The sequence below is a fragment of the Ramularia collo-cygni genome (genome assembly GCF_900074925.1).
Source record: "Ramularia collo-cygni strain URUG2 genome assembly, contig: RCC_scaffold04, whole genome shotgun sequence".
Lineage (NCBI taxonomy): Eukaryota > Fungi > Ascomycota > Dothideomycetes > Mycosphaerellales > Mycosphaerellaceae > Ramularia > Ramularia collo-cygni.
The window spans coordinates 201,463-228,332 of record NW_019716258.1 but is presented as its reverse complement, the minus strand read 5'-3'; the positions used below and the strand labels follow the sequence as shown (position 1 = coordinate 228,332).

The 26,870-nt window shown below is 52.3% G+C and overlaps 15 protein-coding genes; 6 read left to right on the top strand and 9 right to left on the bottom strand.

Moving 5' to 3' along the window:
- Positions 1 to 145: 145 nt before the first annotated feature.
- RCC_03226 (related to mitochondrial ribosomal protein) lies at positions 146 to 605 on the bottom strand (the record flags this gene model as incomplete). XM_023768517.1 has 2 exons in its annotated part: positions 146 to 474; positions 533 to 605. 2 exons carry the CDS (start codon positions 603 to 605, stop codon positions 146 to 148), a joined length of 402 nt encoding a protein of 133 aa, XP_023624285.1.
- Positions 606 to 1,211: 606 nt separating this feature from the next.
- RCC_03225 (uncharacterized protein) lies at positions 1,212 to 2,073 on the top strand (the record flags this gene model as incomplete). XM_023768516.1 has 3 exons in its annotated part: positions 1,212 to 1,370; positions 1,434 to 1,942; positions 1,998 to 2,073. 3 exons carry the CDS (start codon positions 1,212 to 1,214, stop codon positions 2,071 to 2,073), a joined length of 744 nt encoding a protein of 247 aa, XP_023624284.1.
- Positions 2,074 to 2,497: 424 nt separating this feature from the next.
- Positions 2,498 to 4,069, bottom strand: RCC_03224 (related to transporter (major facilitator superfamily); the record flags this gene model as incomplete). Its single annotated transcript, XM_023768515.1, has 1 exon — positions 2,498 to 4,069. The coding sequence occupies one exon, from the start codon at positions 4,067 to 4,069 to the stop codon at positions 2,498 to 2,500; it is 1,572 nt and encodes a 523-aa protein (XP_023624283.1).
- A 1,457-nt stretch (positions 4,070 to 5,526) lies between these two features.
- On the top strand, positions 5,527 to 6,333 carry RCC_03223 (related to SNARE domain protein; the record flags this gene model as incomplete). Its single annotated transcript, XM_023768514.1, has 1 exon — positions 5,527 to 6,333. One exon carries the CDS (start codon positions 5,527 to 5,529, stop codon positions 6,331 to 6,333), a length of 807 nt encoding a protein of 268 aa, XP_023624282.1.
- Positions 6,334 to 6,719: 386 nt separating this feature from the next.
- RCC_03222 (uncharacterized protein) lies at positions 6,720 to 7,670 on the bottom strand (the record flags this gene model as incomplete). Its single annotated transcript, XM_023768513.1, has 1 exon — positions 6,720 to 7,670. The coding sequence occupies one exon, from the start codon at positions 7,668 to 7,670 to the stop codon at positions 6,720 to 6,722; it is 951 nt and encodes a 316-aa protein (XP_023624281.1).
- Positions 7,671 to 9,094: 1,424 nt separating this feature from the next.
- Positions 9,095 to 10,087, bottom strand: RCC_03221 (probable 40s ribosomal protein S6.e, cytosolic; the record flags this gene model as incomplete). XM_023768512.1 has 3 exons in its annotated part: positions 9,095 to 9,190; positions 9,247 to 9,420; positions 9,632 to 10,087. 3 exons carry the CDS (start codon positions 10,085 to 10,087, stop codon positions 9,095 to 9,097), a joined length of 726 nt encoding a protein of 241 aa, XP_023624280.1.
- Positions 10,088 to 10,521: 434 nt separating this feature from the next.
- RCC_03220 (related to alpha-L-arabinofuranosidase 1) lies at positions 10,522 to 12,150 on the bottom strand (the record flags this gene model as incomplete). XM_023768511.1 has 6 exons in its annotated part: positions 10,522 to 11,104; positions 11,159 to 11,539; positions 11,596 to 11,625; positions 11,693 to 11,792; positions 11,859 to 11,873; positions 11,934 to 12,150. 6 exons carry the CDS (start codon positions 12,148 to 12,150, stop codon positions 10,522 to 10,524), a joined length of 1,326 nt encoding a protein of 441 aa, XP_023624279.1.
- An 824-nt stretch (positions 12,151 to 12,974) lies between these two features.
- Positions 12,975 to 14,890, top strand: RCC_03219 (related to Tripeptidyl-peptidase I precursor; the record flags this gene model as incomplete). XM_023768510.1 has 4 exons in its annotated part: positions 12,975 to 13,211; positions 13,273 to 13,681; positions 13,739 to 14,482; positions 14,538 to 14,890. The coding sequence occupies 4 exons, from the start codon at positions 12,975 to 12,977 to the stop codon at positions 14,888 to 14,890; spliced, it is 1,743 nt and encodes a 580-aa protein (XP_023624278.1).
- Positions 14,891 to 15,217: 327 nt separating this feature from the next.
- RCC_03218 (uncharacterized protein) lies at positions 15,218 to 15,560 on the bottom strand (the record flags this gene model as incomplete). XM_023768509.1 has 2 exons in its annotated part: positions 15,218 to 15,294; positions 15,347 to 15,560. 2 exons carry the CDS (start codon positions 15,558 to 15,560, stop codon positions 15,218 to 15,220), a joined length of 291 nt encoding a protein of 96 aa, XP_023624277.1.
- A 1,300-nt stretch (positions 15,561 to 16,860) lies between these two features.
- RCC_03217 (related to sugar transport protein STP1) lies at positions 16,861 to 18,660 on the top strand (the record flags this gene model as incomplete). XM_023768508.1 has 6 exons in its annotated part: positions 16,861 to 17,185; positions 17,244 to 17,511; positions 17,575 to 18,131; positions 18,190 to 18,267; positions 18,332 to 18,436; positions 18,488 to 18,660. The coding sequence occupies 6 exons, from the start codon at positions 16,861 to 16,863 to the stop codon at positions 18,658 to 18,660; spliced, it is 1,506 nt and encodes a 501-aa protein (XP_023624276.1).
- A 576-nt stretch (positions 18,661 to 19,236) lies between these two features.
- Positions 19,237 to 20,515, bottom strand: RCC_03216 (related to mitochondrial Fe2+ transporter MMT1 and related transporters (cation diffusion facilitator superfamily); the record flags this gene model as incomplete). XM_023768507.1 has 3 exons in its annotated part: positions 19,237 to 19,274; positions 19,325 to 19,927; positions 20,041 to 20,515. 3 exons carry the CDS (start codon positions 20,513 to 20,515, stop codon positions 19,237 to 19,239), a joined length of 1,116 nt encoding a protein of 371 aa, XP_023624275.1.
- An 833-nt stretch (positions 20,516 to 21,348) lies between these two features.
- On the top strand, positions 21,349 to 21,807 carry RCC_03215 (uncharacterized protein; the record flags this gene model as incomplete). Its single annotated transcript, XM_023768506.1, has 1 exon — positions 21,349 to 21,807. One exon carries the CDS (start codon positions 21,349 to 21,351, stop codon positions 21,805 to 21,807), a length of 459 nt encoding a protein of 152 aa, XP_023624274.1.
- A 294-nt stretch (positions 21,808 to 22,101) lies between these two features.
- Positions 22,102 to 22,428, bottom strand: RCC_03214 (uncharacterized protein; the record flags this gene model as incomplete). The annotated part of the gene is made up of 1 exon (XM_023768505.1): positions 22,102 to 22,428. The coding sequence occupies one exon, from the start codon at positions 22,426 to 22,428 to the stop codon at positions 22,102 to 22,104; it is 327 nt and encodes a 108-aa protein (XP_023624273.1).
- Positions 22,429 to 22,703: 275 nt separating this feature from the next.
- RCC_03213 (probable Replication factor C subunit 5) lies at positions 22,704 to 23,942 on the bottom strand (the record flags this gene model as incomplete). XM_023768504.1 has 4 exons in its annotated part: positions 22,704 to 22,743; positions 22,797 to 22,951; positions 23,005 to 23,173; positions 23,233 to 23,942. The coding sequence occupies 4 exons, from the start codon at positions 23,940 to 23,942 to the stop codon at positions 22,704 to 22,706; spliced, it is 1,074 nt and encodes a 357-aa protein (XP_023624272.1).
- A 682-nt stretch (positions 23,943 to 24,624) lies between these two features.
- On the top strand, positions 24,625 to 26,550 carry RCC_03212 (probable methionyl-tRNA synthetase; the record flags this gene model as incomplete). The annotated part of the gene is made up of 1 exon (XM_023768503.1): positions 24,625 to 26,550. The coding sequence occupies one exon, from the start codon at positions 24,625 to 24,627 to the stop codon at positions 26,548 to 26,550; it is 1,926 nt and encodes a 641-aa protein (XP_023624271.1).
- Positions 26,551 to 26,870: the final 320 nt, after the last annotated feature.

The following is a 26,870-nucleotide window of genomic DNA, read 5'->3' as shown; positions in this document are numbered from 1 at the left end:
GACTGCCATGATTTCCTCTTTGTCGCGTACCGCGTACCGAGATCATTTCTTTCCAAGCCTATCGTGGGCTGACACTATACAACGGTCATACCGTAGAAGTCCCTCATTCATCTTCATGTCCTTTTTCCTGCCAATCTCGCAGCCCTCAAGCAAACATGCTAGCACCACCGCTCTCAATCGCTTCAATCTCTGCCAGGCTCCACGGAGTCCTTTGGAATCTCTTGGGAAGCTCGCTCCTGTCTGAGAACTCGCCCTTTCCAGGCTTGATGGGCCCCAACTCCCTCGCGCTGCGACCTCCAATWGCTCCGTAGGGTTGCTGGACTGAGGATACTTGCTGTGGTGCGCTGGATGAGGACTGTCTTTGGGTGCCCTTCAGCGGGCCGTGTTGCGTCGCCTGCTCTCGGTATGACGCGAAGGATTCGGGGAGAGCTGAAGATGGGGACTCTGGGTGGACTTTGGGTGCGTGATCGATTTCTGTAGGAGAGATGAGCATTAGTTGCTGCCGTTGGTGATGCATGAGGATGAATCTTACTCTGCGGCGTGGAACGCTTGCCGAGAAATCGAATCATGGGCTGACGGTGGAGTAGACGGCGTGTGGCCTGCATTGCGGCGGCGCGAAGGTGGGAGATAAGACGATAGGTGAGATGGAATGGCGTGAGGCGAATTGTGCAGGTGGGAGACTTCTTTAGCTATCCAGCAGCTTTTCGGGGGCGAGAGAGGGCGGGACGAGACTGCACAAGCAGGATAAGAGGCACCAAGCACAAATGATATGGAGCTCGAGCAAGATATCGGGCGCGTTCGGCATCAATAATCGTCCTCCCTCTAGCTCATTTCGTCCTTCTCCGCTTTGATCCACTGCCCATCCACCCGCGTGCCTCGGGGCCTCCCGTCTCAGACAAGCATCATCTCACATGTGCATTTTGCCTGTTCATCATTACCAATAATAGAAGCCGAGTGAATGAATTCTCCGGGGCGACAGCCTGCCTCATCAACTGGAAACACAATCTCATGCTCCAAACCAGCTCAATTCATTTGACACGCGAGCAATAGCAGCAATGGCACCTTGACCTGACATCACCGACGATCTGCCCAGTTGATCAGCCTTTTCATCTCGCCATTGCGCCATCTTGACATATCATCATCGTCCTCCCCGTTATCGGATGCAGCTGCCGCGCAGAGGTCTAGACGCAATCACATGAAACATCGCCAAAATGCATGAATACGTCTTGTATTCGCAGATTCCGGACGAGCGCATCGATACCGCGGTCCAGGTGCTCGCAGGGTACACCCGTTCTCAGCCCGTCTATTTGGGCGAGCAGACCATCATCTATGCGCAGGTTAAACTCCCCGAAGCAGTTGTATCAAGAAAGGTCAGTAGCGTTTCATGTTTCTTTTTTGAGGTGTATGTCGACTAAAAAATTCTCCTCTCCCAGCACGGTCAACCAAAGCAACTACATTTGAACAACCCGCGGCCTATCTATGAGAAACTCAAACGCAGCCTCACCACTGCCCAACAAGATGGAGGTCCTCCAGAGCCACTCAACGACGACTGGATATTCCGCGTCGAGCAGACTCCAGATCCAGCCGTAGAAGCCACGAAGCCAGGGAGCGGAAAGACCATGCACATTTCTCGCGATGTCTTGGAGCGTCCTGCTACAGACAAGGACATGGACCGCTTCCAAGAACCAGAATGGTACAAGTATCGACACCAATACACCCTTTCCGGCCACCAGTTCGTGGCCGGCAACATCGTGATTCGGGTCTACCGCTTCCATGAGGAAGAATATGCGGGCAACCCCATCAATCGAGACTTGTTTGTACCCACGGAAAGCAACTTGATTGATCAAAGTGGAGCGTGGGTCGTGGAGGCCGTGGTTCGGGTCGAAGATCCTTCGATTACGAAGATTATGGATGCGGCGAAGAGAGAACTTGCGCATTTCAGGTACGTTCTGTGTCTGGTTTACATGCTTGCCGTTTCGCTGACTGATGACTCGTAGGGTTGCGATGGAGGGGGCGCTGGATCTGTATGCCCCCGATCGATTGACTCTTGACACAAGGGTGAGGGATATATGAGTTGCACTGCTGGAAGAGCGATTCAGTTCGCGGTGCTCCAGCGCTACGCTACACACTCAATTCCGTGTAGGGGAGTATGTGGTGCTTGACCATTCGGGGCTATGTTGCTGCTCAAGTTGCAGCTAAAAAGCCGTCGGTCGAGTCCAAGGAGAACCACGCTGAGCCTTCTTCAAGTACTCGATCTATGAAATGTATAAGGGAAACAAGACCAACGAAGCTCTTCTCCCACTCCGTATCAATTTTGCAGTCTTGTCAAATCACCCTTTCTGCTGTTTATACTCCCTCTTAAAAGAGCTATTGCTTTGTCGAACTTGCGCTTGCTTTCATGCTCTGCTGATCTTGCTAGGTCCTAGACATACATTCATGGTCTTGAGGTCTTGCGTTTCTACTAAGTCTACTTCCATAGTACTTCTATATTCAGACTTCATGCAACATGATCCTTCTCCACCTCCTTCGGAATTCTCACCCACACCGCCGTGATGACTCCACCCACAACAGCAGCCGCCAAAGCCAACCACCAAGCAGCCCTCAATCCCTCCAAACCCACCTCCCCATTTTCCTGCGTATCAACCTTTGCAGCAATACTATCCGCCACACTTGTCATGATAGCACTACTCAAATTCTGAATCGTGACCAGCAAACTGCCAGCAGAACCCTGATAACTCCGAGGAACCTGGCTCGTGATGTAGATACTCGCAGCCGCGAAACTAAGATCGGGTCCAAAAGTAGCTAGTCCAATCCCAGGCATTGAGAGAGCAAAGTAATTTGTTGATGCTGTTTGCGGGAGGAAGAACGCAGGTCCCAGCGCGAAAGCAAACTGCGAGGCGAGAAAGATGTAGTGTCCTGGGATGCGATGCATGAGCTTCGAGACCATCCATGTTGCGAGGACGCCGCAGATGGCGTTGGGGAGGAGATAGAGGGCTACGGTCATGGACGAAACATGCTGTTGAGTGAGGAAGAATTGTACGGCGTAGAATTGCCAGGCACCGACGAAGCCGCCGAAGCCGAGAAAATATGCCATCATCAGAGGCGCGAAGCCAGGTACTTTCCAGAGGCGGGCGGGGACGAGCGGACGAGGGACAGTCGTTTCTAGCCAGAAGAACAGCCCGAGTACAAGGATCCCGACTATGATCAGGACGTAGGTGTACGGTGACCAGTGCGCTACTGAGCCCTGTGTGAGACCAAAGAGAAGGCATATGCAACCTACAATGGCACAGATAGCCCCCTTCCAGTCAAAGTTCTTGATGGACGGTGCAGTCGACGATGCACTATCAGCAACCGGACGTAGGGAAGGGATCGTAGCATATGCTGCCGCGGCGCAGAGACCGCAGATGATGGAATTGCTGCCAAAGATCCACTCGAGATGGGCGGAGAGCGCACCGCCTTGTAGCGCACCCAGCCAGAACCCAAAGGGCGCGGCTGCCGCCATGGCAGAGAAGACACGAGTTTTACGCTGTCCCGGATTGTAGACTCTCCCCAAGATGGACATGCTGCCCGATACGAGGACTCCAACGGCGAGACCTTGCATTGCTCGCATCACGAAGAAGGCGATGGCGCGCTCGGGGGTCAATGTGAATGCGCCAATGAGATTCCAGATTGTAAGCCATACAAAAGCACCTACAATAAGCATTTTTGGTGGAAGGATATCCGTGAGTGATCCGGAGAGAATGACACTGAGCCCAAGTGCTATCAAAAAGGCTCCCGTAAGCCATGGAATTTCACCCTGTTCCAAACCAAGGGCAATCTTGAGGGATTGCTGGTTGACATTGACGTCGCCCATCAAGAAGGCAAATAGGAGCTGCCCGGCAGAGCAAACACCGATGAAGATAAGTTCAGCGGTGAGGTTGCGTAGTTCAGGCGGCACACCCTGGGCCTGACGAGGACCAGTTGGCTTTCCCCTCTCTTCAAACACGCCTGTAGAAGGTCTTCTGCCGTCCGCTACGGCAGGAGTCAGGCGTCTGTTCCGATGGCTAACGGTTGGCTTGAGCTCGTACATTCCGTCGTCGACCACGCTAGAATTGGTAATAGCACGGGAGAGATTCTCCAAAGGACCCCCAAGATGGCCGTGACTGGTGGTAGGATAAATCTCATGCATTTCCGTTATTTCGTCGTCGGCCTCGCCGATCATTCATGGCCGTCTAGACGTGGCGCGGGAAGCAGCTGGCTTGCCCAAAAGGGGATCTGGGGTGGCCATGCCTGAGATCATATCGAAGTCGTCCGAGAAGGATGAGACTATAGATGGGAGGCGAGAGAGAGGTTGCTCCCGCATGTGTTCTATGCCATGGGAGCTGATGTCCATGGATGGGCCGGTTCTCCGAGCGTCGGTTCCAAAGTAGTCGCCGGTCTCGACGGTGCTGGTTTCCGTTGACCCCATAGTGGTGTCCTGATCCAGTGATAGAGTATGGTTGATTTTATTGCAGTGGTTTCTTCGGTTTCTCCGTTGTTCTAAAAGGGCCAAAAGATCTATCCACAATCAAGAAGATGCTGCAATCGATCACTCAATTCAGCTATATATAGCATTCCAAGGTCCCTGGGTGAATTGTTTTGTAGAGGATGATATCAGGGGGATATGAGAACTGGAACGAGTGGTAGTTGTGGAAAAGGCAGAAAATGGTGAATGAATCGAGGTACTTATCCTCAGCAACATTGAATGGCGGATAACCCAAAACGGCAATCGCGACCGCTGACGGAGCATGAAATTTTCGCCGGGCTCGTCCATGGTCCAACGCCAGCGGAGCCGTGTAGGCCCCAAAGTCATTGCACCGCACACCGCAAGATAAGACCTGAAGCTTGACAGTGGTACGCCAATGGCAATTGGAGCCGGTGGTGTGCTGGGACGCAACGCAGAGCGAGAAGAGGCTGTTTCCACCGTGATCGGACGATTAGATCCCCATCAAATATTGATGCGAATATCGGTCAACTTTAAATCGACCTCGTTCAACGGTTCAAGAAGCCCCGCAGGATTGACTCCTCGTTGCAGAGCCCTGCTGCTCCTGCTCCTGCTGCTGTGCTGCAAGTGCTCGGGAGGATATACAGCGGCCAGGGCGGACCGTCCACCGTCGGCGGAAGTATTCGAGGAGCTCTTGTTCATCCGACTTGTATTGATGCGGCCGTTGTTCGACACATACTCAGAATATGGCCCTGGCGCGAAAGTATCATCACTTCTTGTCGGTACAGATGTCCTTCGATGTGGTTTGATGAGTGTCGCGTTGTCCATAGGTAATATCGTGAACGGGCAGTCGGCAACAAGACTACAAGATAAGGCGGTGTAGATTCTGCCGGCATCCTGCGTCATGTGGCTAACATTGTGGCTGCACGTCGCAGGCAACGACGATCGCAACGCCGTCTCTTATCCAGCCCAGCCCAGAGCGACAAGCACCCAACATACCCCTCCACACAACGTCAACACCTCCATAGACACCACCCGTCATGTCGTTCAATCACTCCTCGGCCATGGAGAKCCAGCCAACCACCTGGCGCCGTAACGATGATCCCGAATATGCAGACGACCCCGAGTTCAACCAGTACACGACCCAGCTCTCCGACAAGCTCTTCTCCCTCACCGCCAGCATCTCCAAACTCTCCAACCAAATCGCCCTCCTCGGCACCCGGCGAGAGACTGATCGCGTGCGGGAGCGCGTCCAAGATCTCCTCTCTGAAACAGGCGACAGCTTCCAGGACATAGGCCAAGGTCTCAAAAAAGTAGGCGCCTGGCATGACATGGGACCCAGCCAGAAATACACCGCCAACAAGCTCGGAAACGAGTTCCGTGCATCCTTGACCGAGTTCCAGGGTCTACAGAGACTTGCACTGGAAAAGCAGAGAGCGAGCGCGACGGCGGCACGGACAGCGTTGGATTCTGAGGGCGTGAGCTCACCAGGCGGAGGCGAAGGCGGACAACAGCAGCAACAGCTTCAACAACAACAGCAACAGGAACTACGATTAGCGGACCAGAGCGAGGTGGACTTCCAGGAGTCTCTCATCACAGAACGGGAGGCGGAGATTGTACAGATTGAGCAAAGCGTAGGTCAGCTCAATGAACTATTCAGAGATGTCGCGACACTGGTACACGATCAGGGGATGAGCTTGGATATCATATCCGAGAATGTTGAGTCTACGAGGGATGACACCAGAAATGCGGATCAGCAGTTGAGAACCGCGAGTCGGCATCAGAAGAGCGCGAGAGGGAAGGCATGCTGCTTGTTGATAATCTTGGCGGTTGTTTTGGCGGTCGTCATTTTGGCTGTGGTGCTGAGTTGATGGAGAAAGAAATGGTGAGGGATATAGGGAGTAATGCGGTAGATGACACAGAAGGATAATCGGGCTTGAAGCTTACGATCAATGAAATTGGCTCTCACCAACAATGCCATGCGACTTGACGTCAACGAGACAACCGCGCGCTCAATAACTGACGCATTACCTTTGTCAGCACGACGGATCTTCAAGTACTGTAGCATTGGCTGCACAACTTTCCGGGCGAAGCGCAAGGCTGAAAATTGAGAAAATGGGCAAACGCAAGTGACAATCCCCTGCAAAATGAGACCGAAGCTTACGTGCTTTCCCAAACGCCCTCATAGTATCTCGCCTCTCCATGAGTGTCGTGAAATACTCTCCGTGCCATCCGGCCAACCTATATGCCCAGCCAATCACTTCACAGCTTCGCAATGCTGCCGATTGAGGAAACCTTTCTTCGTAGAAAGCATTTTCCGCACCTTTGTCGACCGGCGAATCACACGCTCAAACGCCTTATTCACTCCCCGAGCCCTCAAAAYCGTTCCACGAGTCTCGACTTCTCCCAGTTTCAGCAAAATGACTTCCAGCACCCTGTCAGTGCCGAAGACTAGCTCTGTATTCGAGAGTTTTACCAAGAAGGCTTCAGCGGCCTCTGGCACGCTTGTCGCGGCCACCATTCGATTGTTTGCTCCGGTGCTCGAGAACATGCGCGCTCCGATCTTTCCTCTGCCGTCATTGACCATGCTCATCGCAAAGCTCTCATCGAAAGCCTTCGCACTGATCCCCGTATTTCTGTGCTGCTTCAGTTGCCTCTCCACAAGTTCTTGCACTTGATGCGGAAAGGGCGCAGGGCATCCTTCGCAATCCAGAAGCGAATGAATGCCTTCATATTCGAATTTCGGAACTTTCTCCTTCTTTCTGCGAATCTCCTTCTGCTTCGCTGGCTCGGGAGATAAAGAAGAGGTTGGGAGCGCCTCGAGAAAAGGTGTGTCGTCAAACAGTGGAAGTAGTATGGGATTTTTCACACTGCCCGCCAGCTTCATTTCATTGCCCAAGCCAAAGAGCCGTCGACGCTTTGGAGCGGTGACACTGAGACTACTCCAGCTGGATGTGGAATCTGTTCTTCGCTTCTTGTTCTCAGAGACTCGCTCGACCCACGCTGCAAATGCAGGAGTCCAGTTGGGAGCGGCCTCGACTGGTGTCTCCAGCTGATCGCCGAGAATTGGGGAGGCATTCCCGTGATCTGGGGCGCTCGTAGACATGGTGGAGAGGCCTTCGAAGACTGCTCCCAGAATATCTTCCGCTTTATCCTCGGTAGTCTTGTCGACGGAGAAAATGTTCTGACTATGAGATGTGGGAGCCATTTGTGATAGACCCGCTATCACTTTCTGGACTGTACTCGCATCGTCGAAGGCAGCTTCTGACGAATCAGTGTTTGCGTCCACGAGAGCCTGCTTTGTGATGTCCAGTGAAGTCGCAAGGTCAGCTGGTAGTGTCATGCCGTGGTCCCTCGCTGCATCCAGTGCATGTGTTAGCTATCCTGGGCCGTGATGAGGTGCTCTTTTTGTCCTTCAAGCGCCTCCAACTCTTGAGTTGTGCGCGGAATAGCAAAGAGGTCACGAAAGCGGTTGATATTGTTGTTGATTAATGGTGTTCCGGCGATGGTGGTGAAAGTGAGATTGTTGAGAATACCTAAAAAATGCTACCTGAGTGAATGGCAAAAACCGAAGCTTTGCTTGTGCAAGCTTTCGATAGAAGAGAACGAGTCTCTCTCTCRTCCGTGGCAACACTTCCATGGATCAAAAAGGTATGAGATGCAGAGAGTAATAGCTGAAGGATGCGCTGAAAGATGTTGGACCAGTTGAGAGTGTAGTGACCGTCGTCTACTCTCAAGGTGATGTTCCTCAGCGTGGGAGTGAAGTGTCTACACGAGCCTCTCGGCAGGGTCGACCAGCTTAGAAGCCAACCTTTGGCACTCGCGGCTCAATGATCGAACAGCATCCTAGCCGAGTCAAACATGTCTACATTTTGAAACGCAGATATGAAAGCCTGGATGTGTTCCAGAGGGAAGCCAAACTTTCCTATTCGGGAAGGTATGTGGGGCGGTTCCAATTCACGTGCAAATTCTGCTTCCGCTACAGTTGGAGAACAAGGTAAAAGCGGGAGAATGTTGACAAGTATGCCTTGTATGGCGTTGAAATCGCCGGTGATTAGCAAAAGAACGGTTTGTGATACTAGATCATCTCCAATCAGAATGTAGGCCAACAATCAGAAGCTCTTGCCGAGAGTGGCTGGCACCATGCGACAAGCAAGACTCCCAGTGGTGTTGTTCACAGCGATGGGTCCCTGATGGAGAAGAGACCGGCGTGGCCTTCTAAGAAATAGAGTATCCCTTGTAAACACATACACAGCAAGGCCGCGACAGTAAACCACTGTGGGGGCCAGCACACTTTGGAGGGAAATCTGTTCGAGCACACAACGCGAGGACTTGAATATAATTCGTTGTGATCACATTGGAACAATGTCTTGACAAGAGGGTATCATTATCAAGTTTGGAAAAAAAGGTTCGTAACCTTGCCTGTCAGAGAACACTTTTGCTGGGATACATTCGGAGCGGCGTGAAGAGGCCGTCACCAGCCTCAGGCTACTAAACACCAACGCCATCTAACGCTGCAGATGCACTCAGCGCCTAGAGCAAACCATTGCTCGACCCGATTGTAGCCCCGTTCGTCGTCTGCGCTTCGTCGCGTGCGCTTCATGCTTGTTCCTCTCCATCCGTATGCGACATCTACTTGCGCATGCTGGACGCACGTCTCTTGCGGAGCTCGGCCTGCTTGGACTTCTCCTCGTTGACGCGCTTGTGAAGGATCTGAGCGTACTCGTTCTGGAGGAGTGCATTGTTAGTCGTGTCCGTTGCCTTCCAGTCTGGATGATACTTACGGCAGCGTCCTTGGCCTTCTCGGCCTGGCGGCGCTTGAGTGCGATGCGGTGGCGCTTGTGCTGGAGGCGCTGGGGAGTGACCAGGCGCTGGATGCGAGGAGCCTTGGTGTATGGCTTGGCGCCCTCCTTGCCCTCCTTGGGCTGGACCTCACGGCGAATGACGAACTTGCGAACCTATGTAATCACGAACGTCAGCAATTTGTGGTGGGGTCTCAGACTCAGCTCGCACTTGAAGTGGGCTGGCTGCGCATGGCTCGGCTGCGCACACCTCGCATGGAATATCATGAAAGTGGCATGGCAGCGAGCGCATGGCTACTCAGCCATACACCTGGGTAGATGTATGGCTGGCGAAGAAGCATAGAGCGTCTCCTGGGAGAGTACTCACGTCATCTTCCTTGCTGAGACCGAAGAAACGGCGGATCTTGGAGGCACGCTTGGGACCCAGGCGCTTGGGGTGGACGGTGTCGGTGACGCCGGGGATATCGGCATCGCCCTGCTTGACGATGGACAGAGCAAGGACGGACAAGTCCATGGCGACGATGCACCCACGGACCGATTTGCGCTTGCGCTCCCCGGTGCGGCGGGGACGGTAGCACGAGTGGCCGTCCGCGAGGAGCAGGCGCACACGGGTTGGGTGCATGACACCCTGCTTCATTGGGAAACCCTGCTTGTCGTTGCCGCCGGTGATCTTGAAGATGTATCCCTTGAACTCGTCGCCAACGCTGTCGCCGGGAACCTCGTGACCCATGCGGCGGTCCATGAAKACGCGCAACTTCTTCTCATCTTCAATGTCGATGAGCTTCTGCGTGCCATTGGCCGGGAAACTGATGTTGAGCTTCATCCTGGCGGTCGTGGGCGGTTAGTATGGACGATGAGGGCAGAGACGAAGAGCAGAATTGCAATTTCGAGGTCTTCGTTCCAAATTCGCGGAGTAGCGTGGTGGGGTCCGTGCGTCAGATTCGAGCTTGATCTTGGCGGAAGACTTCAGCTCAGTCAGCTCACTCACCTTCTGCCTTCATGTCTACACTTCGGAACAAACCGTACAACATCGCATACATTCTGGTATATGTATTGTCGCAGGGCATTTGCTGCTTCGATGATGTGTGGACCGCACATTCTGGGCATTCGCTTACCGCCTGCCTCAATGATGCACCTAGAACGATCACTGGGAGACCATTTCCCCTCATACTAAAGTAGATTCCATTTGGGAACCTCCATCTCTACTGGGAGACCATATGCCTCGCACTAATGTAGACTCTATTCGGGAACGGCCATCTATACTGGCTTCCATCGCAGCATAGTCATGCTCATTCTCGGAAACTTGAACGCACCACTGCCATCCCACTTGCTCTCAACAACCCCGACATTCTCCACTTCCGTCGTATTTACGACATCCCACTTTTCTCCAGTCACAGTATACACATCTACATGTCCAGCAGGTACACCCTCCAAATCCACGACGAAGCTTTCCGTCGTATTAACATTCACAACCACCAGGCTGACCCAGCCGTCGTCTCCCATAGCGGCAGAGACATCCAACCACGGTGTTTCACCAGCAGCTCTAAGCCATGTCGGTTCCGTCTCTCCTTCATAGCACTCGCAACTTACATGAGTAGCAAGCGTTGCCCCACGCATAAACTTGCTAAACAAAAGCAAAGGCCACCAAGTCGTCTGCTTCACCAAACCTTGCGGCGTGGTCATAAGTGGGGATATGACATTGACACTCTGCGCAATGTTGGCCATTCCAACGTATTTGCTTTGCCGAACGAAGATATTCAACCAGACCGCTACCGCTAAAGCATCGGAAAGAGTATATTTCTCCTCTGCTCCTTCTTCACCTGGCGCTCGGGTGGGGTCCCTGAGAGATCGATGATCAGTCGGAAAATGTACCTGCCTATATCTGGGGACTCACCAAACATTCCACTCATCAAAACATATCGTCTGCCTTGGAACCTCTGCCCTGACGCCGTTCTCGATCCGTGCGAGATCAATCAAACCCGCACAGATCCCAATCGCTCTTTCGGCACTTCTAGGCGCGATTGCGTTTTTGACAGGGTCAGACGAGGCGGTGTACATGTGGATGGAGTGCATATCGATCAAGCTGGCTTTTGAATTGCCGCCGAGCCCATGGACATCAGGCTTGAGGCAATGCGTCAGGACATGGTGGTCCCATGAAGAGTGGCCAGTCTCGCCGCAAAGGATCAACACTAGCGACGGGTCAAGCAGCTTGAGTGCTTTTGCCCATTGATATGCTTTCTTTGCGTAATCCTCTTTCGTCATCTGCTCCACTTGCCTGAGAAGCGGAACGTCAGCTGTGCGTTCACGAAGCACAAAAGCATCAAGACTTACCAAGGTCCCCAGCATTCGTTACCAAGCGCCCTGAAATGTAAATCATCAGCCATCCTCGCAGAGGCCTTGGTCGGACGCCAAGTCGGGGCTTTCTCACCAATACTTGACCCCGTATGGTTTCTCTCGTCCATGCTGTCTCCGAAGATTCGCATAGTAAGTATTCTGCGTCGAGTTGCAGTATTCTACCCACGCCAATGCTGTCCCACGAGATCAGGATGTTTCTATACCACTGAGCCGTATATTCTGTCCTCAATCAAACATACCTTCATCGAGAGTGCCTATGGCAGGCGGGTTCTTCAATCAGCATTTGATCAATGTCATCGCCATAAAACACTCACCAGTCCCAAAGTTGAAAGCCAGGTACGGCTCACATCCAACCTCTTCACACCACTCCATAAACTCATTCGTGCCAAACTCGTTGCTTTCCGTCCCCAACCAAGCCAACTCTGGTCTCTTTGGTCTGTCTTCTTTGGGACCCACGCCATCCAACCAATGATAAGTTGCAACAAAGTTGCCACCTGGATATCGAACACAAGGAACCTTGAGCTCCCGCATTGCAGCGATGACATCTTTGCRAAAGCCCTTTTCAGTGATGAGGGAAGTATCTGGGTTCGAGGGATCATAGATGCCACCGTAGATGCAGCGGCCCATGTGCTCTGTAAACCCAGAGTAGATCAAAGGATTGATAGGAGAGAGGCGATGGGTCGGAGAGACTGATATGGTTGGTCTCTCCTTTGAGGAGACAGAAAGTGGAGTAAAGGTTGTCATATTTTTGGTTTGAGATGTTCGTGAATGAGATGTTGTGAGTGCTTTGAAAGGGACCTGCAAATCCAGTCGAGCTTCTTCCTTACCTTCTCCAATAGCTTAGCATCGGCGTATCGAAACATCGTCTGATGATAGATAGGCTAATAACAAGATCCTGCACGTGCTTCCGCATGTGTTGCAAAGTGGAGATTGGTGGAAAAAACAACCGGCTGAAACCTTTGCCGCGATCGGGACTCCACAAGCTTCGGAAGCCCACTTTCTCTTCCTCTTAAACATGACAGCGAAGGTTTTCCTGCTGTTTCATCCTCTTGAGCGGTGGAGAACGAAGCTGCTGTTGCTGGCACTTCTTCGATATCTGAGTAGCTCGTGAGTCCCAGCCTTACTGACACGGAATACGAAAAGTAAGCCGGAGTATCTCTTCTGTACTGCATAGCGCTTGCACTAGAGTCGCTATGCATTCGCTAGAGGTATTTATACGCCGACTATACATTAATAGCACTTATACGAAAGGCTAGGCTTTGTCGAAACATTCGTTTTCTCTACATATACCATGAAGAACTCCTAGAAAAGTCTCGATCAAAGACAACAGCACCAGTGGGTTTCAGCTTCTGGACATGATGACAAGAACTTTCGCGTTTCAACTTCTTTGCGCTTATTTCATCTCATTTCCAATTCAGTCATCGCTGGCAACTTCGCAACAACGAGATTCCACGCCCGTGGATGGCTCAGCTATAGTCCAAGCCGCCGTGGCTTTTCATCAACCTAGATTGCAGGCGGCGGAAGAGCTCTTGAACGAGATATCGGATCCCACGTCGAAGCGATTCGGCTCCTATCTCGATGCAACGCAGCTGGTGAGTTATGCTTCTGCATAGAATGTTGACTTGAGGCATCGCTGATACTGTCGTTCCACAGCGAGATCTCTTTGCCCCTTCGACGGAATCCGTGGCCGCCGTAGAGGAATGGCTGAAGCAAGGCAATGTTTCGACGGAAAGCATGCGCCTACGGACTACAAGTTCCACCCTCGAGTTCAATGCAACGATTGATCAAATCAATGCCCTGTTCTCCACAGCGCACTACACGTCCTTGCATCCAGACACCCAGGAAGTTCAGCTTCATCATGACGAATATCTGATTCCTCAGCACGTGCAAAAGCATGTCGAGCTCGCAATGGTCTCACAAGTCGAACTTCCAAAGTCAGTCCTTAGAAGGCAAAGTCCATATTCGGGCRACAGAACTGGTGGGATCCCTGCCTACAAGACCGTTGCGGGAAAACATCACACCACCAATTGTAGTGAAAGTTGGACACCAGCTTGTATTCGAGGTATGGTCACATGCTTGTTGAAGCCTTGGGACCTGAGCTGACGAGCATGACTTTCAGAACTCTATGGTATACCGACTCGTAGCAACCAAACTCGCGTGCCCAAACAGAACGACATTGGCATCTTCGGCTTTGGCGACATCTGGAACCAAACCGACCTCAATAAATTTTTCAATCAATATGCGCCAGAGATTCCTTCCGGAACGACGCCAAATGTCCACTACATCAATGGCGCCGAGGACGTCGCCCAGTACATCAGCGGAGAGGAGAGTCTCGACATTCAGATGGCATATCCGATTGTGTATCCGCAGAAAGTCACCATCTTCCAGACACCTTACAACGGCAAAGGAGGAATCGCAAACGACTTTTTAGATGCTGTAGATGCATCGTACTGCAACAAAGATGGAGGTGACGACCCAGACCTGGACCCAGTGTACCCAGCCTTTATGGGATTCGAAGGACCTCGCATGTGCGGCGTTTTGAACGMCACAAATGTCGTAAGCATTTCCTACGCACCAGACGAGTCCAGCTTAGGCGCAAAATATGTCCAACGCCAATGCAACGAATGGATGAAGCTCGCACTGGCCGGAATCACTGTGCTCGCTGCAGCAGGAGACCGCGGTGTTTCGGGCAACTTTGGCTGCATCCTCAACCCTGACAATTCGAGCCTGTCGGCGTTTAACCCATTGTTCCCAGCTTCGTGTCCCTACGTGACGGCTGTTGGCGCTAGTCAAGTTGACGTGGTGGGGGGTAGGTGGAATCAGGTTGCAATCGATGATCCAAAACACAATTTCTGGGGAGGCGGTAGGTCTAATATCTTCCATTCTGCTCGTCGTGATGCTGACTCAATGCTATTCAGGTGGATTCAGTGGCGTCATGTCCCGTCCATCCTACCAGACCAAAGCTGTAGAGTCATACCTCTCGGTCAACGACCCGAAATACCCCAACGGTACCTTCAACCGTGCCGGCAGAGCCTTTCCCGACGTAGCAGTCCTCGGTGCAAACGTTACGATTTCGGATCTGGGTGAATTCACAGTCAGTGGTGGCACGAGCGCAGCAACACCGATATTCGCTGCGATGATCAACCGCATCAACGACGAGAGGATTCTGGCAGGCAAGAAAGCCATCGGATTCCTTAATCAGATCTTGTATCAACATCCCGAGGTGTTCACAGATGTAAGTCTCTCACCCTCCAAAGTTGACGTGATTTGACCAGAACCGCTCGCTTACACGTTGAACAGATTGTCAAGGGAAGTAATCCTGGCTGCAAAACCGACGGGTTTTCAGCTGCTAAGGGGTGGGATCCGGTGACTGGACTTGGTTCTCCAATCTTTCCCAAACTTCGAAACCTGCTTGTGAACCTGCCGTAGTTTATTGAGTAGCAGGTTGCTCTAAACACCATAGCAGTTGAGCATGTCGTGTCATTATGGCCATATCGGGAGATCGTTCTTCGTTTCTCCTCACTTTGCTCTACTGAGTGTGAGATCCATCATATCTCCAGGCCGTGCCTTCGGAATATATGATCCAGCTGTCTCAAGATTAGGCCGAAACGAATGCCTTTGTGTACGCCGAGGCGTCCGGGTTTCTCCACGCGGACCAGTCATGATTGTACAAGCCTGCATCATGTCAGTGGTCATTGTACATGCCATCCCCGATTCCTGATCTTACCCCACTTCTCTTCGTAGTCCTGCGAGTCCTCTCGAATATAGTAGCTGCCCGAAATGACCCATTGCATCCATCCTCCGGGCCCCCCAGGTTGGCCCGTGATGAACGACTTGATGCACTTTGCGTAAACGCCGTCGTAAGAGCCGTCTGTCTGGTCGAACCCAAATTCTGCAAGAACGACAGGGACGTAGTAGTAACCGCTATTGTCAACGTCCATCGCATTGCATCCAGCTTTCCTCAAGTTGCCTTACCACAGGATTTAGCACCATTCTGGTAGTTGTGCAGCTCCATAACCACCTTCTTGGCGAAGTCGAACGAGTCAGGGTTGAAGTAATGGCCATTCCCAAGATGCTGTTTGTTCACGAGCACCGTAATATCAGTATCGAGGCCAAGTCCAGAGAAGAATATTAAAGGGGCTGAGTTGTTGCCATAGACTCCTTCAGCAGCTGATCATTGCTAGCAACACAAATTGTGGAGCCGGATGGTGGAGGTATCATGTTATGACCACTCATGATCTCCCTCTTCCTATGAGGGCCAGATCTCGACGTTGCCGTATCGTGCATTTCTAGGATAGGTCCCGCTGATCGGCATCCCATCTTCGCACGAATAACTAATTTTCCGTCGGCCAGGGCGAAACCTTGAGGTCCAGTATAAAGCAGAGACTAGGAGTCTGGTTCCCTCATCGGAAAAAAGCTCTCCACAAAGTCGTTACTCTCAAGAAGGACACAGTTGATGAAGCATGTGGGCAGCCGCGTCGTTTGCCGACCAAAACACTTCTTGCGTGCTGCTTGTGTCATCGATTTTCGTCCTGTTTCGTCTTGCCGCAGTTCACCTCAAGACCATCGACATGATACTCCAAGCTTACATCTTCTAGAATCCGACAGCGCGTTCGCGGTGTGCATGCATGCTAACGGAAATGTCGGCCTGATGATATCGAGGTTGATAGAAGTCTCGCCTTGCGTTGAGGTAGGTAGAGACCGATCTGTTCAATCTTGACAGAGCACAGCAATCTGTCCATGACACACCCGCGGGGTGTTGAATCTTGTCAATGCGCTTCATCGCATCCGACCAAGGTGTATAGAGTGCGGCGCAAAGGTCAAAGAGGCGTCGACGTGCGTGAGGTGGTTGTGGAGGTGACGGTGACGGTGACGGTGGTGTGTGATTGGTGGAAGAACCCCTGCCGGCTGAGATCCATGGATGCCAAGCTCTGCTCGCTCCACCCTCTCCTACGAGTCACGTCGACTTCCCATTGCTTCCCCATGGGACACGGAAACGCCCTCTTGGCCTCTCTCCACGCGACAAAACGCGGAGAGACTAGCGTTGCAGCACGATCTTGAGCCGAGGACTTCTCCTCGCTTGCAACGAGAGCGACAAGGAAGTATTCCTTCCGTGGGAAGCGTGATGGCGTTCGCACGGGACGCAAGCTGCGAAGACAGCAATGAACATATGACAGTAAGTTAGGCCCGTCCTGATTTCTACCTCGCATTTCCATTTCCTGCCCTCAGAAAGACGCCGACATGGCCCTTCCACCGAAGTGGTATCAGTTCCTCGTCTCGGTGTTCGCCTCTCTAGGCTCTCTTCTCTATGGCTACGATCTTGGCGTCATCGCAGGCGCTGTAGCGTCTGAGAACTTCGTGTCGACTTTCAAACCCACGAATGCTGAAGTCGGTGCTGTGGTATCGGTCTTTACGGGTGGAGCATTCTTGGGGGCACTCTTTGCTGGTCCAACCGGTGACACTCTTGGAAGGAAGAAGACGATCTTGCTAGGAGCTCTGGTATTCATCCTAGGAGGTGCACTGCAGACTGGTGCTAGAGGACTGAGCTATCTCTACGCTGGAAGGGGTGAGCATGTCAATTGACCAGCTTATGAATTTGTTGCTAATTCCTCCGCGTTCCACAGCCATCGCTGGCATTGGCGTTGGCTTCCTGGTTATGATAGTTCCACTCTATCAAGCCGAACTAGCACATCCAGATATCCGAGGGAGAGTTACTGCTTTACAACAGTTCATGCTGGGTGTTGGAGCTCTGATCGCGAGCTGGGTGAGCTATGCCACATACACTTATATTCCTGCCGACAGCAGCAATCAGTGGCGGGTATCCCTTGGGATTCAGATCATCCCTGCGGGCTTCCTCGCTCTGCTCATCATGTTCTTTCCCGAGTCTCCTCGGTACGTTTCCCCTGTGCGAATTTCTATGAGCAATGTCAAAGCTAAATGACCCTTCCCGTGCAGCTGGCTCATCGATCACGGCTACCCAGATCTCGGTCTCAAGACTCTCGCACGGCTACATGCGCATGGGGATACATCCGATCCCTGGGTTCTGGCCGAGCACTCTCAGATCCAAGAGACCCTCACCACCGAACACGAGACGGCCGCGAAATCCTACGCCGAGCTTTTCCGCTCCCGCTCCTCCTTCCGCCGTCTCTTCCTCGCCTGCTCTATCCAAGCTTCCGTGCAGATGACGGGCGTCTCGGCCATTCAATACTACAGCCCGGAAATCTTCGCGCAGATCGGCATACCCGGCAGTGATTCTCTTAAGTATCAAGGCATTTCCTCAATCATTGCCATCATTGCCCAGGCGCTGTGCATCCTACTGATCGACCACATCGGACGACGCTGGGCCATGATTGGAGGTAATCTAGGCAACTGTGTGACTTTTATCATTGCAACGATCTTGCTGGCCAAATTTCCACCAGGCGCCACAGATAACAATGCCGCGAGTTGGGGGTTCATTGTGATAACTTGGGTGTACAATTTCTCCTTCTCGGCAACTTGTGGGCCGCTGTCATGTGAGTCTGGGCTGGCTTTGAGGTGAATACCTCAAGTGGTTCTAACGGGTCGTCGTAGGGATCGTGCCGGCCGAGATATTCGACACGAGAACAAGAAGCAAGGGTGTGAGCATTGCTACTATGACGAGCTTCGCGTGTAAGTCATTCTATGCTTCACCCCATCGAGTATGAGTATCGACCACTGACATGCTGTCCCTCAGTCAACACAATGATCGGCCAAGTTACTCCCATTGCGATCGAGAAGATTGGTTACAGGTTTTACATTGTCTTCGTGGTTTGTAACTTTACGAACGCGCTGTTCTTCTGTAAGTCCCCTTGAGTATCGAAGGACACATTCGATTAACAAGTCATTATAGGGGCCATTCAACCCGAGACTAAGAAGCGTCCACTCGAGGAGATGAACTACCTCTTCACCAACGCGCCCTTATTCATACCAACGATGAACATGCGGGACTTTGAGATTCGCGATCTTGAGCATCGTGTTGCAGAAGTCGAGAGGAAGGAATTCGCAATGCGTCATGTTGAATAAACCGTATCTAGGGGCAAGGCCTAGAAGGCGGATTCGAAGCGCAGCTTGGTCTGATGTCTAGATCCGGACTCAAGGAGTCGCTTCCTCGTAGGAAGTGGTCGAGAACAGAATGTTGGGAAGTTCAGCACCGTTGGTATAGCATCATTCATCCCAGCTGAGACACCTAGATCTGCTATAGAATCCTTGTTCGCGCTGCCTCGTGGTCTGTTCCAGTCGAGGTCATTGTCTTCGGGCCTTGTTCAACGAAGTGGTTGTCCATAAAGCCGCTGGGATTCACCTCACCCGTAGAACCGCATGACAGAGGTCTAGTGTGAGGATAAGTCTTGTGGAATGCTCCTCACAATGATACTTTTGTCGACTTTGCAGCTGTGCGGAAACATCCCAGTCTTAGCATCGTTCGTGTGTGCGTTCAATCAACCCCTTGAGACAGCCCCGCTGACTGCTCCGGAAGTGCCACTCTTGGGCCTAAAACAGTGATAGCTCATGGGGACATACTCGTCTCGCCAGCGCCCTCCCTTGACTGTGTGACGTCAAAGGGCCTTCAGAATCGCTTATCGACGGCAACACGTATGTTCCTCATCGGGTCTTTCGATGCTCTGGCATGTGTGACGCTTCTGGAATCCTGTCAGCAAGTACATTTCGCCGCACGCAGACTAGAGCTTACCATAATCCACGTGGACAAAAGCCCTGGCAATCCCTTCTACCGTCTCGAACTTATCCTGCAGCTCCTGCGAGACATCGTGAATCTCTCGCAGACTCCTCTCAGGCGCCATGACGATATCCACTTCAACAACCAAGTCCTCGCCCCAATGATATGCATGCACCGTATCGACTTTCAGGATCAACTCCGAATGCCTCAGGGTCAGGAATACTATCTCCTGAATCAACTTGGGCTCGGCTCCCAACCCACAAAGCTCCAGAAACTCCGAGCGGATCGTTCCAATCCACGTCAGGATGATGACGGATGCGATGAGCAAGGCACCTGCAGGATCCACCCACCATTTCAACTTTGCTCCTGCAGAGGCAGTGAATATGGCAAAGCCATACTCAAAACAATCATTGCGGTTATCTTCCCACAGCATCTCCAGCTGACTGCTGTGTTTCCGAAAGGTGAAACAGTAGATTGCCAGAAAGAGCTTGATACCAAAACCACACGCCGCAGCAACGATTGCTGGGATGGCGAACTTGCCGAGATCATGGTGAGAGCTGGCCAAGGCGMGGATAGACTCCACGACCAAAATGAGTGAGACCGCAGTGAGGGCGAATGCTAGAGATGGAACGGTCAAATCAGTGGCTGTGTTGAACGCACGGGGCTATTATTCTCGTCAAACGTACCCTGGAAAAGACGTCAGCGATGCGGCAATCAGGAAGAGGTCATACGAATTACAAAGCATATATTTCCGGCATTTCCTAAACGTTCCGCGCCAGCAGGCCAGCGAGGAGAGCCACTGAGCTTTTTGGATTTCCGATGCAGATAGTCCAGGCCGATATTGCTAACGGCTTCACAACAACTCTCGGMCATGGTGACAAACAGGGAGAGGGAAAGAGTAGTGACGGCCGCGTAGATTTGCAGACCGGCGACGAAGATGGTGCCATAGATGGAGAGGAAAACGGCGGCTTTGATATGAAAGGCCGACTTATCCTGTCGACCGTCCAGTAATCTTGTAGCGGTGGGATCCGCAGCGACGGTGACTAGGCGGTTGATGTGTTCATTCTGAGTTCTGTGATAGACTTGTGCCCGACGGGTCCTGCGATAGACGAGTTTATGGAGGACCGAGAGTTTGGGCTCCTCGACTATCGAGTTTTGAAGATGCTCGAGTTCCGTGTCGCCAGCTGGAGGCATCGTATTGTCCATGGTGGGCTGTTGATGCCCGGCCGGTCGATGGGAGATGACAAGGTGGGTGTGGTGGAGGTGAGGGCCGGATTAAACTATGTAGAACCTACTCAGGTAGCGGATGATGATGCTGCTACTTAGGTAGCTGATGATGATGATGAGGTGCTCTATGAGTCGTACCCGGCGCTTGAAGGACGACCCTTCCTTCCATGTTTCGGCACTCTTCCATCCTTCTTATCGATCAGATGAGAGGAGATGAAACGCCATCGACGCCATGCGTTCATTTGGGAAAAAACAAGATCTTTCAAGCTTCTGTAAGGTTACAGATCGGCCATCATCTGATTGGCTTGGCGATCACTGCTGCAGCTCGCCCAAGGTCCGGTGAAATTGGGGGTTGCCGGCTCTCCTTGTAGTKAACCGACGACAACGCTCGCCAACGCGTAGCTATACGCACAAGAAGAAGCAGCCTTGCGGAAAGCCATGTGTCTTTGTCACATATCTTCTTATTGGCGCCATTGTTGTCGTTGCAGAGAGCTAAAGATTTTTCAGTGCGGTAGGTAGGGAGGTAGGGCGGCAATCTTCATCCACCGGCCTTGGCCATTCCTGCAGGATCACGTTTCACATTACTGTGTGCATTAAAAGGAGAAGGCACAGCAACCGGTGAGCAGTGCCAAAAATCCTCATACMACTTCTCCCGTCACACAAGGTATATCTCAGACCCATCACACACAAAGCCCAAAGCGTTCCAACGCGACCACCTCCATAAAATGTCATCGCAAACAACCCGTATGCGATAAATACCCCACAAAAACCCATCCAAAACACACTTTCTCTAACGCATCCCATCAGTCCCCATGATTCCAATAACATCAACCTTCGCGCTCCCTCTAACCCTTTACTACACCCTCCTCCAAGTCCGCGTAATCTCAGCTCGAATTTCCTCCAAACAATCCCTGGCCCAAAGCTCTCCCCAGCCCGCCATCAAAGGCGATGACAATGGATCAGAATCTCCGTCAGACCCTCTCCTAACAGCAACCCGCTGCCAATCGAACTTTTCAGAAAATGTCCCCTTGGCACTTCTCCTTGCGGGATTCGTGGAAGCTAATGGCGGGAACCGCAAAGCGTTAATCACGGCATTGGGGATGTTGACTGTTGCGAGGGTGATGCATGTGGAAATGGGGTTGATGGTAGAGGGAGGGAAGCATCCGCACACGGGAATTGGGAGGCCGGTGGGGTTCTTCGGGACGGTGGGTGTTGTGGTTGGCTTGGCAGGGTATGGAGCTTGGTTGGGAAGGGGCGTTTGGGGATTCTGAGGTAGAGTAAAGTAGAGAAAAGAAAGCCTGGAAAGCGTGGAGAAGGCAGGGTTGAAGTGGCAATGCTACTAGAGCTACCTTGAAATGAGGATTCGTTGACGATAGTCCTCGATGGCCATCCTTTTTTCCACGTTTCTGTGTTTGTGTCTGTGTCTGTGTCTCGTCTTGCTTCTGCTGTTGCATGCGACGCGTCGTCTGGCTGGTCACGCCACGCTGTTATAATTGGGTGACCTGCAACAAACAACCTCTCTCTTCAATCCCTCAATGAGACGGTCTGCCATCAATTCGCCTGTTCTATGCTCCAACTCCGCTGCCTCCACCATAACCTGCCGCCGCTCTCCCATCCGCTTTCTCGTCGCCTCCCACATCCGCCTTTCCTGTCTGGTTGATTGTATCACCAACTGTCTCACTGATTCCCTGTCCATATCTCACATTCTCCGCCGTCTTCTCCCCATGCGCTCTCTTCGCTGCCTTTCCCTCTTCCGTCTTCTCGGGATCCTCTGTGGTCTCTACACTTCCCATCTGTCCACCAGATTTGCTGTGAGGAGGAGCGGTCGATGTGATACTTTCGTATTGAGTCTGCTCGCCGCCTTTCTCCGTCTTCATGAGGTTGGAGGACATGTTGAGTTACGATGGGTTGGCGTTGATGTCGATTGAGGAAAGCGAGATATTGTTTTGTGTCCTGCGGTGAGATCAGAGAGTTGAGTGTCGTTGAAATGCAGGAACCGGCATTGCATTGCATGTGCTCTCAACATTCGTATGTATGACGTGCTGCAACAACTGCTCCACCAAAAATGTCACATAAACGCCGACGCTAACCCCGAGAATCTCTCCCTCGCTCACATGCGTGCTTTGACATTGCTTCGTCTCTTCTCCACTTCAGGTTATCGACATGCTCAGTCGTCGAAGTCGTCCATGTCCATACCCATGAGAGCCCTGATAGACAAACGTCAGCATGTCCCCAGACGATCAACAAGAGCATAACTTACCCCTCGTAGACTCTCATAAACTTGGCCACAAAGGCTTCGAGGTGGAAGATGACCTTGGAGCCCATTCGAATGCGATGTTCGTAGAAAGCTGCCCATTTGACAATCTCTGGTTTCAACGCATCGTCAAGTTTGGGAAGGAGTTTGAACGTCAGAGTCTGTTTTGAATTAGCCCTGTCAAGCAAGCTTCTCCCTCCTTGCCAATACGTACCTTCAGGATTGTGGTCGCAGGAATGCAATGCGTGAGCAAGTCATACAGCTTCGCCCTTACTGCCAAGATCCTCGCCGGGGAGCGTTCGGCGATGATGTCYCTTGCAATGACTTCGATCAGAGCCTCCCAATCTGGAGGTGGAATTGGTGTCTTTTCGGAAACAGTCTCACTGAAATGACCATTAGCACGCCATCCCGTATCTCACGCATGCCGCCACGAGTAACTGACTTCTGCGCATGCACCGCTTCAAACATCAACAACGCTCTCCTCAGATTCCTCCCACAATCCCCGGCAATCTTCCTCTCCAAACCCTCGCAGCTCGCATAACCCTCCTTCTTCCCAACCTTTCCCAGCACCTCTTGGATCTCATCCACCGTCGGCGCACTGACTCTGACCAACAAACATCTCGATCTGATGGGCGCGATGATGTTGCTCGTGCTATTCGCCAGGAGGATTAATCTCAGGTTGGGGCTGTATTTCTCCATGGTCCGTCTTAAACTGGCCTGGGCATCTCTCGTCAACGCATCCGCCTCGTTGATGACCACCACCTTGAACTTCTGCTTGGCGGAGCTGTCGACCTGTTGAGTCTGTGCAACTTCCTTCAACAGATCCTGCACCACCACGCGATCATAGTTGCCCACATCTGAGGGAGTGATTTCGAGATGGTAATTGGAAGAGACAATGTTGAACTCCAACTTGCGATTGGAGGTGGTCTGGAAGACACGCGAGTCGATTTTTATCTTTTCCACTCCAGGGCCGTAGAGAGCGCGGAGGGTGGCGGAGATGCGAGTTTTCTTGCCCGCGCCTGAAGGGCCGTAGATGAGGAGATGAGGAAAGTCGCCGGAGGTGGCAAGCGATTGAAGGCGGTCGGAGAGAGAGGAGTGGTAGGTGAGCGTTTCGAGCGTGCGAGGGCGATGCTTGTCCACGAGGAGCGCCATTTGGATGTGTGGAGGAGGATGTTGATGTCGGGATTGATGGTTGAAGTTGGGAGAGAAACGGAAGACGAGACGCGTCCACTCACGCGTCCAAGCGTGATTTAGAATATCACTAAAATCTCATTGACCATCATCATTCTCCAAGAGTCGCTTCCATTCATCCCTGATTTTGAGCTGTTCTACGCATTTCTCGGCTCTGGGAGCATCTCATTGTCGGGTCGGAGATGCCTCAACGCAGTTACGAACATATGAATTGTCTTTTTGCTGCGAGATGTAAGACGGAGCGGACTCCGCCCAGCGTGGGGCTTCCAGGCATCCAGTCATGCATGCTCTCGAACAGAAGAGGCCATTCAGGTCGCCTAAGCAGGCAGCTCCGTCTCTCAAGGCATGCAGACTTATGAATAAGTCGGCAATCCGTTGCATTAGGTTGTTTTGTAGGCGTCGTTCCAATGGCTCGTTGCTAGGTGGGGGTTTCTTGCCTTGGTRGGGTGTCGCCAGGCCTCAAAATGACTCGACCTGGAGCACAACAAAAATGAAGCTGACAGCAAACACCACTTTCATTAGTTCAAGGGATCGATTCTGAGTTCAATACCACTCATCGAGAGTTACAATTAACAGCACGAGAGCGACCATCGAGCAAGAAAAGGCCGCCAACAGCACACACACACGGCCACCACCACTCAACATGGCGGAAAAGAAGGTCATTTTGCCAGAGGAGGGCAAAAAGAATGTGCTCATTACCTCTGCCCTACCCTACGTGAATAACGTGCCTCACTTGGGCAATGTCATTGGATCCGTCCTGTCCGCCGACGTCTTTTCTCGCTACAGCAAGGCGCGCGGCAACCCGACGCTGTTCATCTGCGGCACCGACGAATACGGCACGGCCACGGAAACCAAGGCGATTGAGGAGAAGTGCACCCCGCAAGAGCTCTGTGACAAGTACAACAAGCTGCACAAGGAGGTCTACGACTGGTTCGAGATCGACTTTGACCATTTCGGCCGCACTCCTACCCAGCAGCAGACGGACATTGCCCAGGACATCTTCACCAAATTGTACAAGAATGGATATCTGGAGGAGCGAACGACGGTCCAGCCGTATTGTGCCGAGCACAAGGGGTTTCTCGCAGATCGCTTCGTCGAGGGCGAGTGCCCTCTCTGTGGATATGTCGATGCGCGGGGGGATCAGTGTGACAAGTGCGGCCATCTCCTCGAACCTCTCGATCTGATCAAGCCGCGATGCAAGCTCGACGGCGCCACCCCGGAAGCTCGTGAGACAAAGCACGTCTTCCTCCTCCTCGACAAGCTCGAGGAGCAAGTCGGCGCATGGTCAAAGAAGAGCAGCAAGGAGGGCGCCTGGTCGGACAATGGCACCAACATCACAAATGCATGGATCAAGGAGGGCCTCAAGCCTCGTGGAATCACCCGTGATCTCAAATGGGGTACTGCCGTGCCTCTCGACGGGTATGACGAGAAGGTTCTGTACGTCTGGTTCGATGCCTGCATTGGATACGTCYCCATCACCGCCAACTACACCGAGCACTGGAAGCAGTGGTGGCAAAATCCTGAAAATTGCGAGCTTTATCAGTTCATGGGGAAGGATAATGTGCCATTTCATACCGTCGTCTTTCCTGCATCCCAGCTGGGTACAGGCGACAAGTGGACCATGCTCAACACCCTCAGCACAACCGAATACCTCAACTACGAACGCGGCAAGTTCTCCAAGAGCAGAGGCGTGGGTGTTTTCGGAACGAGTGCCAAGGCCACGGGCATCGCACCGGATGTCTGGCGGTACTTCCTCCTATTGAGGAGACCTGAGACGAGCGATACCGAGTTTGAATGGGACGGCTTCATCGCTGCCAACAACAATGAGCTGGTCAACAATTTTGGAAACTTCGTCAACCGTATCTTGAAGTTTGTCGGATCTGCCAACTACGACTCTGCTGTCCCCGCATACCCAGATGCCGGATCGCTCGATGCCGAAGTCGCAAAGGGTCTGGAGTCTCACATCGAAGCCGTCAATGCGAAGCTCCGTCAATACCGCGAGGAGATGGATGCCGTGCATTTGAAGTCCGGGTTGGTTTGCGCTCGCGAAATTGCTTCTCTCGGCAACAAGCTCCTGCAGGACAACAAGATCGACAACGCTCTCTTTAACAACGAGCGCGCGAGATGTGACGCTGTTGTGAACCTTGCCGTCAATCATGTCCATCTCCTGGCCAGTGTGATCGCTCCTTATCTTCCAGCGACCTCTCGTAGCATACTTGAGCAGTTGCAGATGGAGATGCTCATCATCCCGGATGCATGGGAGGCCAAGAGTGTGACTGCTGGTCATAAGATTGGCAAAGCAGCTCACCTGTTCAAAACCATCAAACCTGAAAAGGAGAAGGAGTGGAAGGAGATGTTTGGTGGTGATGAATTGAAGCGAGTGAAGGAGGAAGAGGCTAAGAAGAAGGAGGCCAGAAAGGCTGACAAGGAGAAGAAAAAGGCTAAGAAGGCTGCAGAGAGGGCAGCTGCCCAGGGAGGGGAGAGCGTTGAGGGCGTCGAGAGGGACGGAGCTACTCAGGTGGATGAAGTCACCGACGGCGTGAAGCAGGCAACATTGCAGAGCTCCTAGGTAGGGGAGGTGTGCTGGCCCTACACATCTCGGCCAGGAGGATGCCGGAGCTATGTTTGGAACGGACTGATGAGCGAGGCGCTATTGGGGTGATGACATGTCAACGATGGAGAAGGATGCTGGCTGGTCGGCGCTACCGCCTACCTTTCGTTGATCGCATTAAGAAAATGTGTACCCGTTCGGTATAGAGATACATCATCTCACCGTTGGTGTGACTTTTGATCGTGCTTAAAGTCCTTTCCGACTAACAACAATTACAATCAGCCGCGAGAGACCCTCACGAGTCACATTGACGGTGATGACCTCGAATATTGCTATAG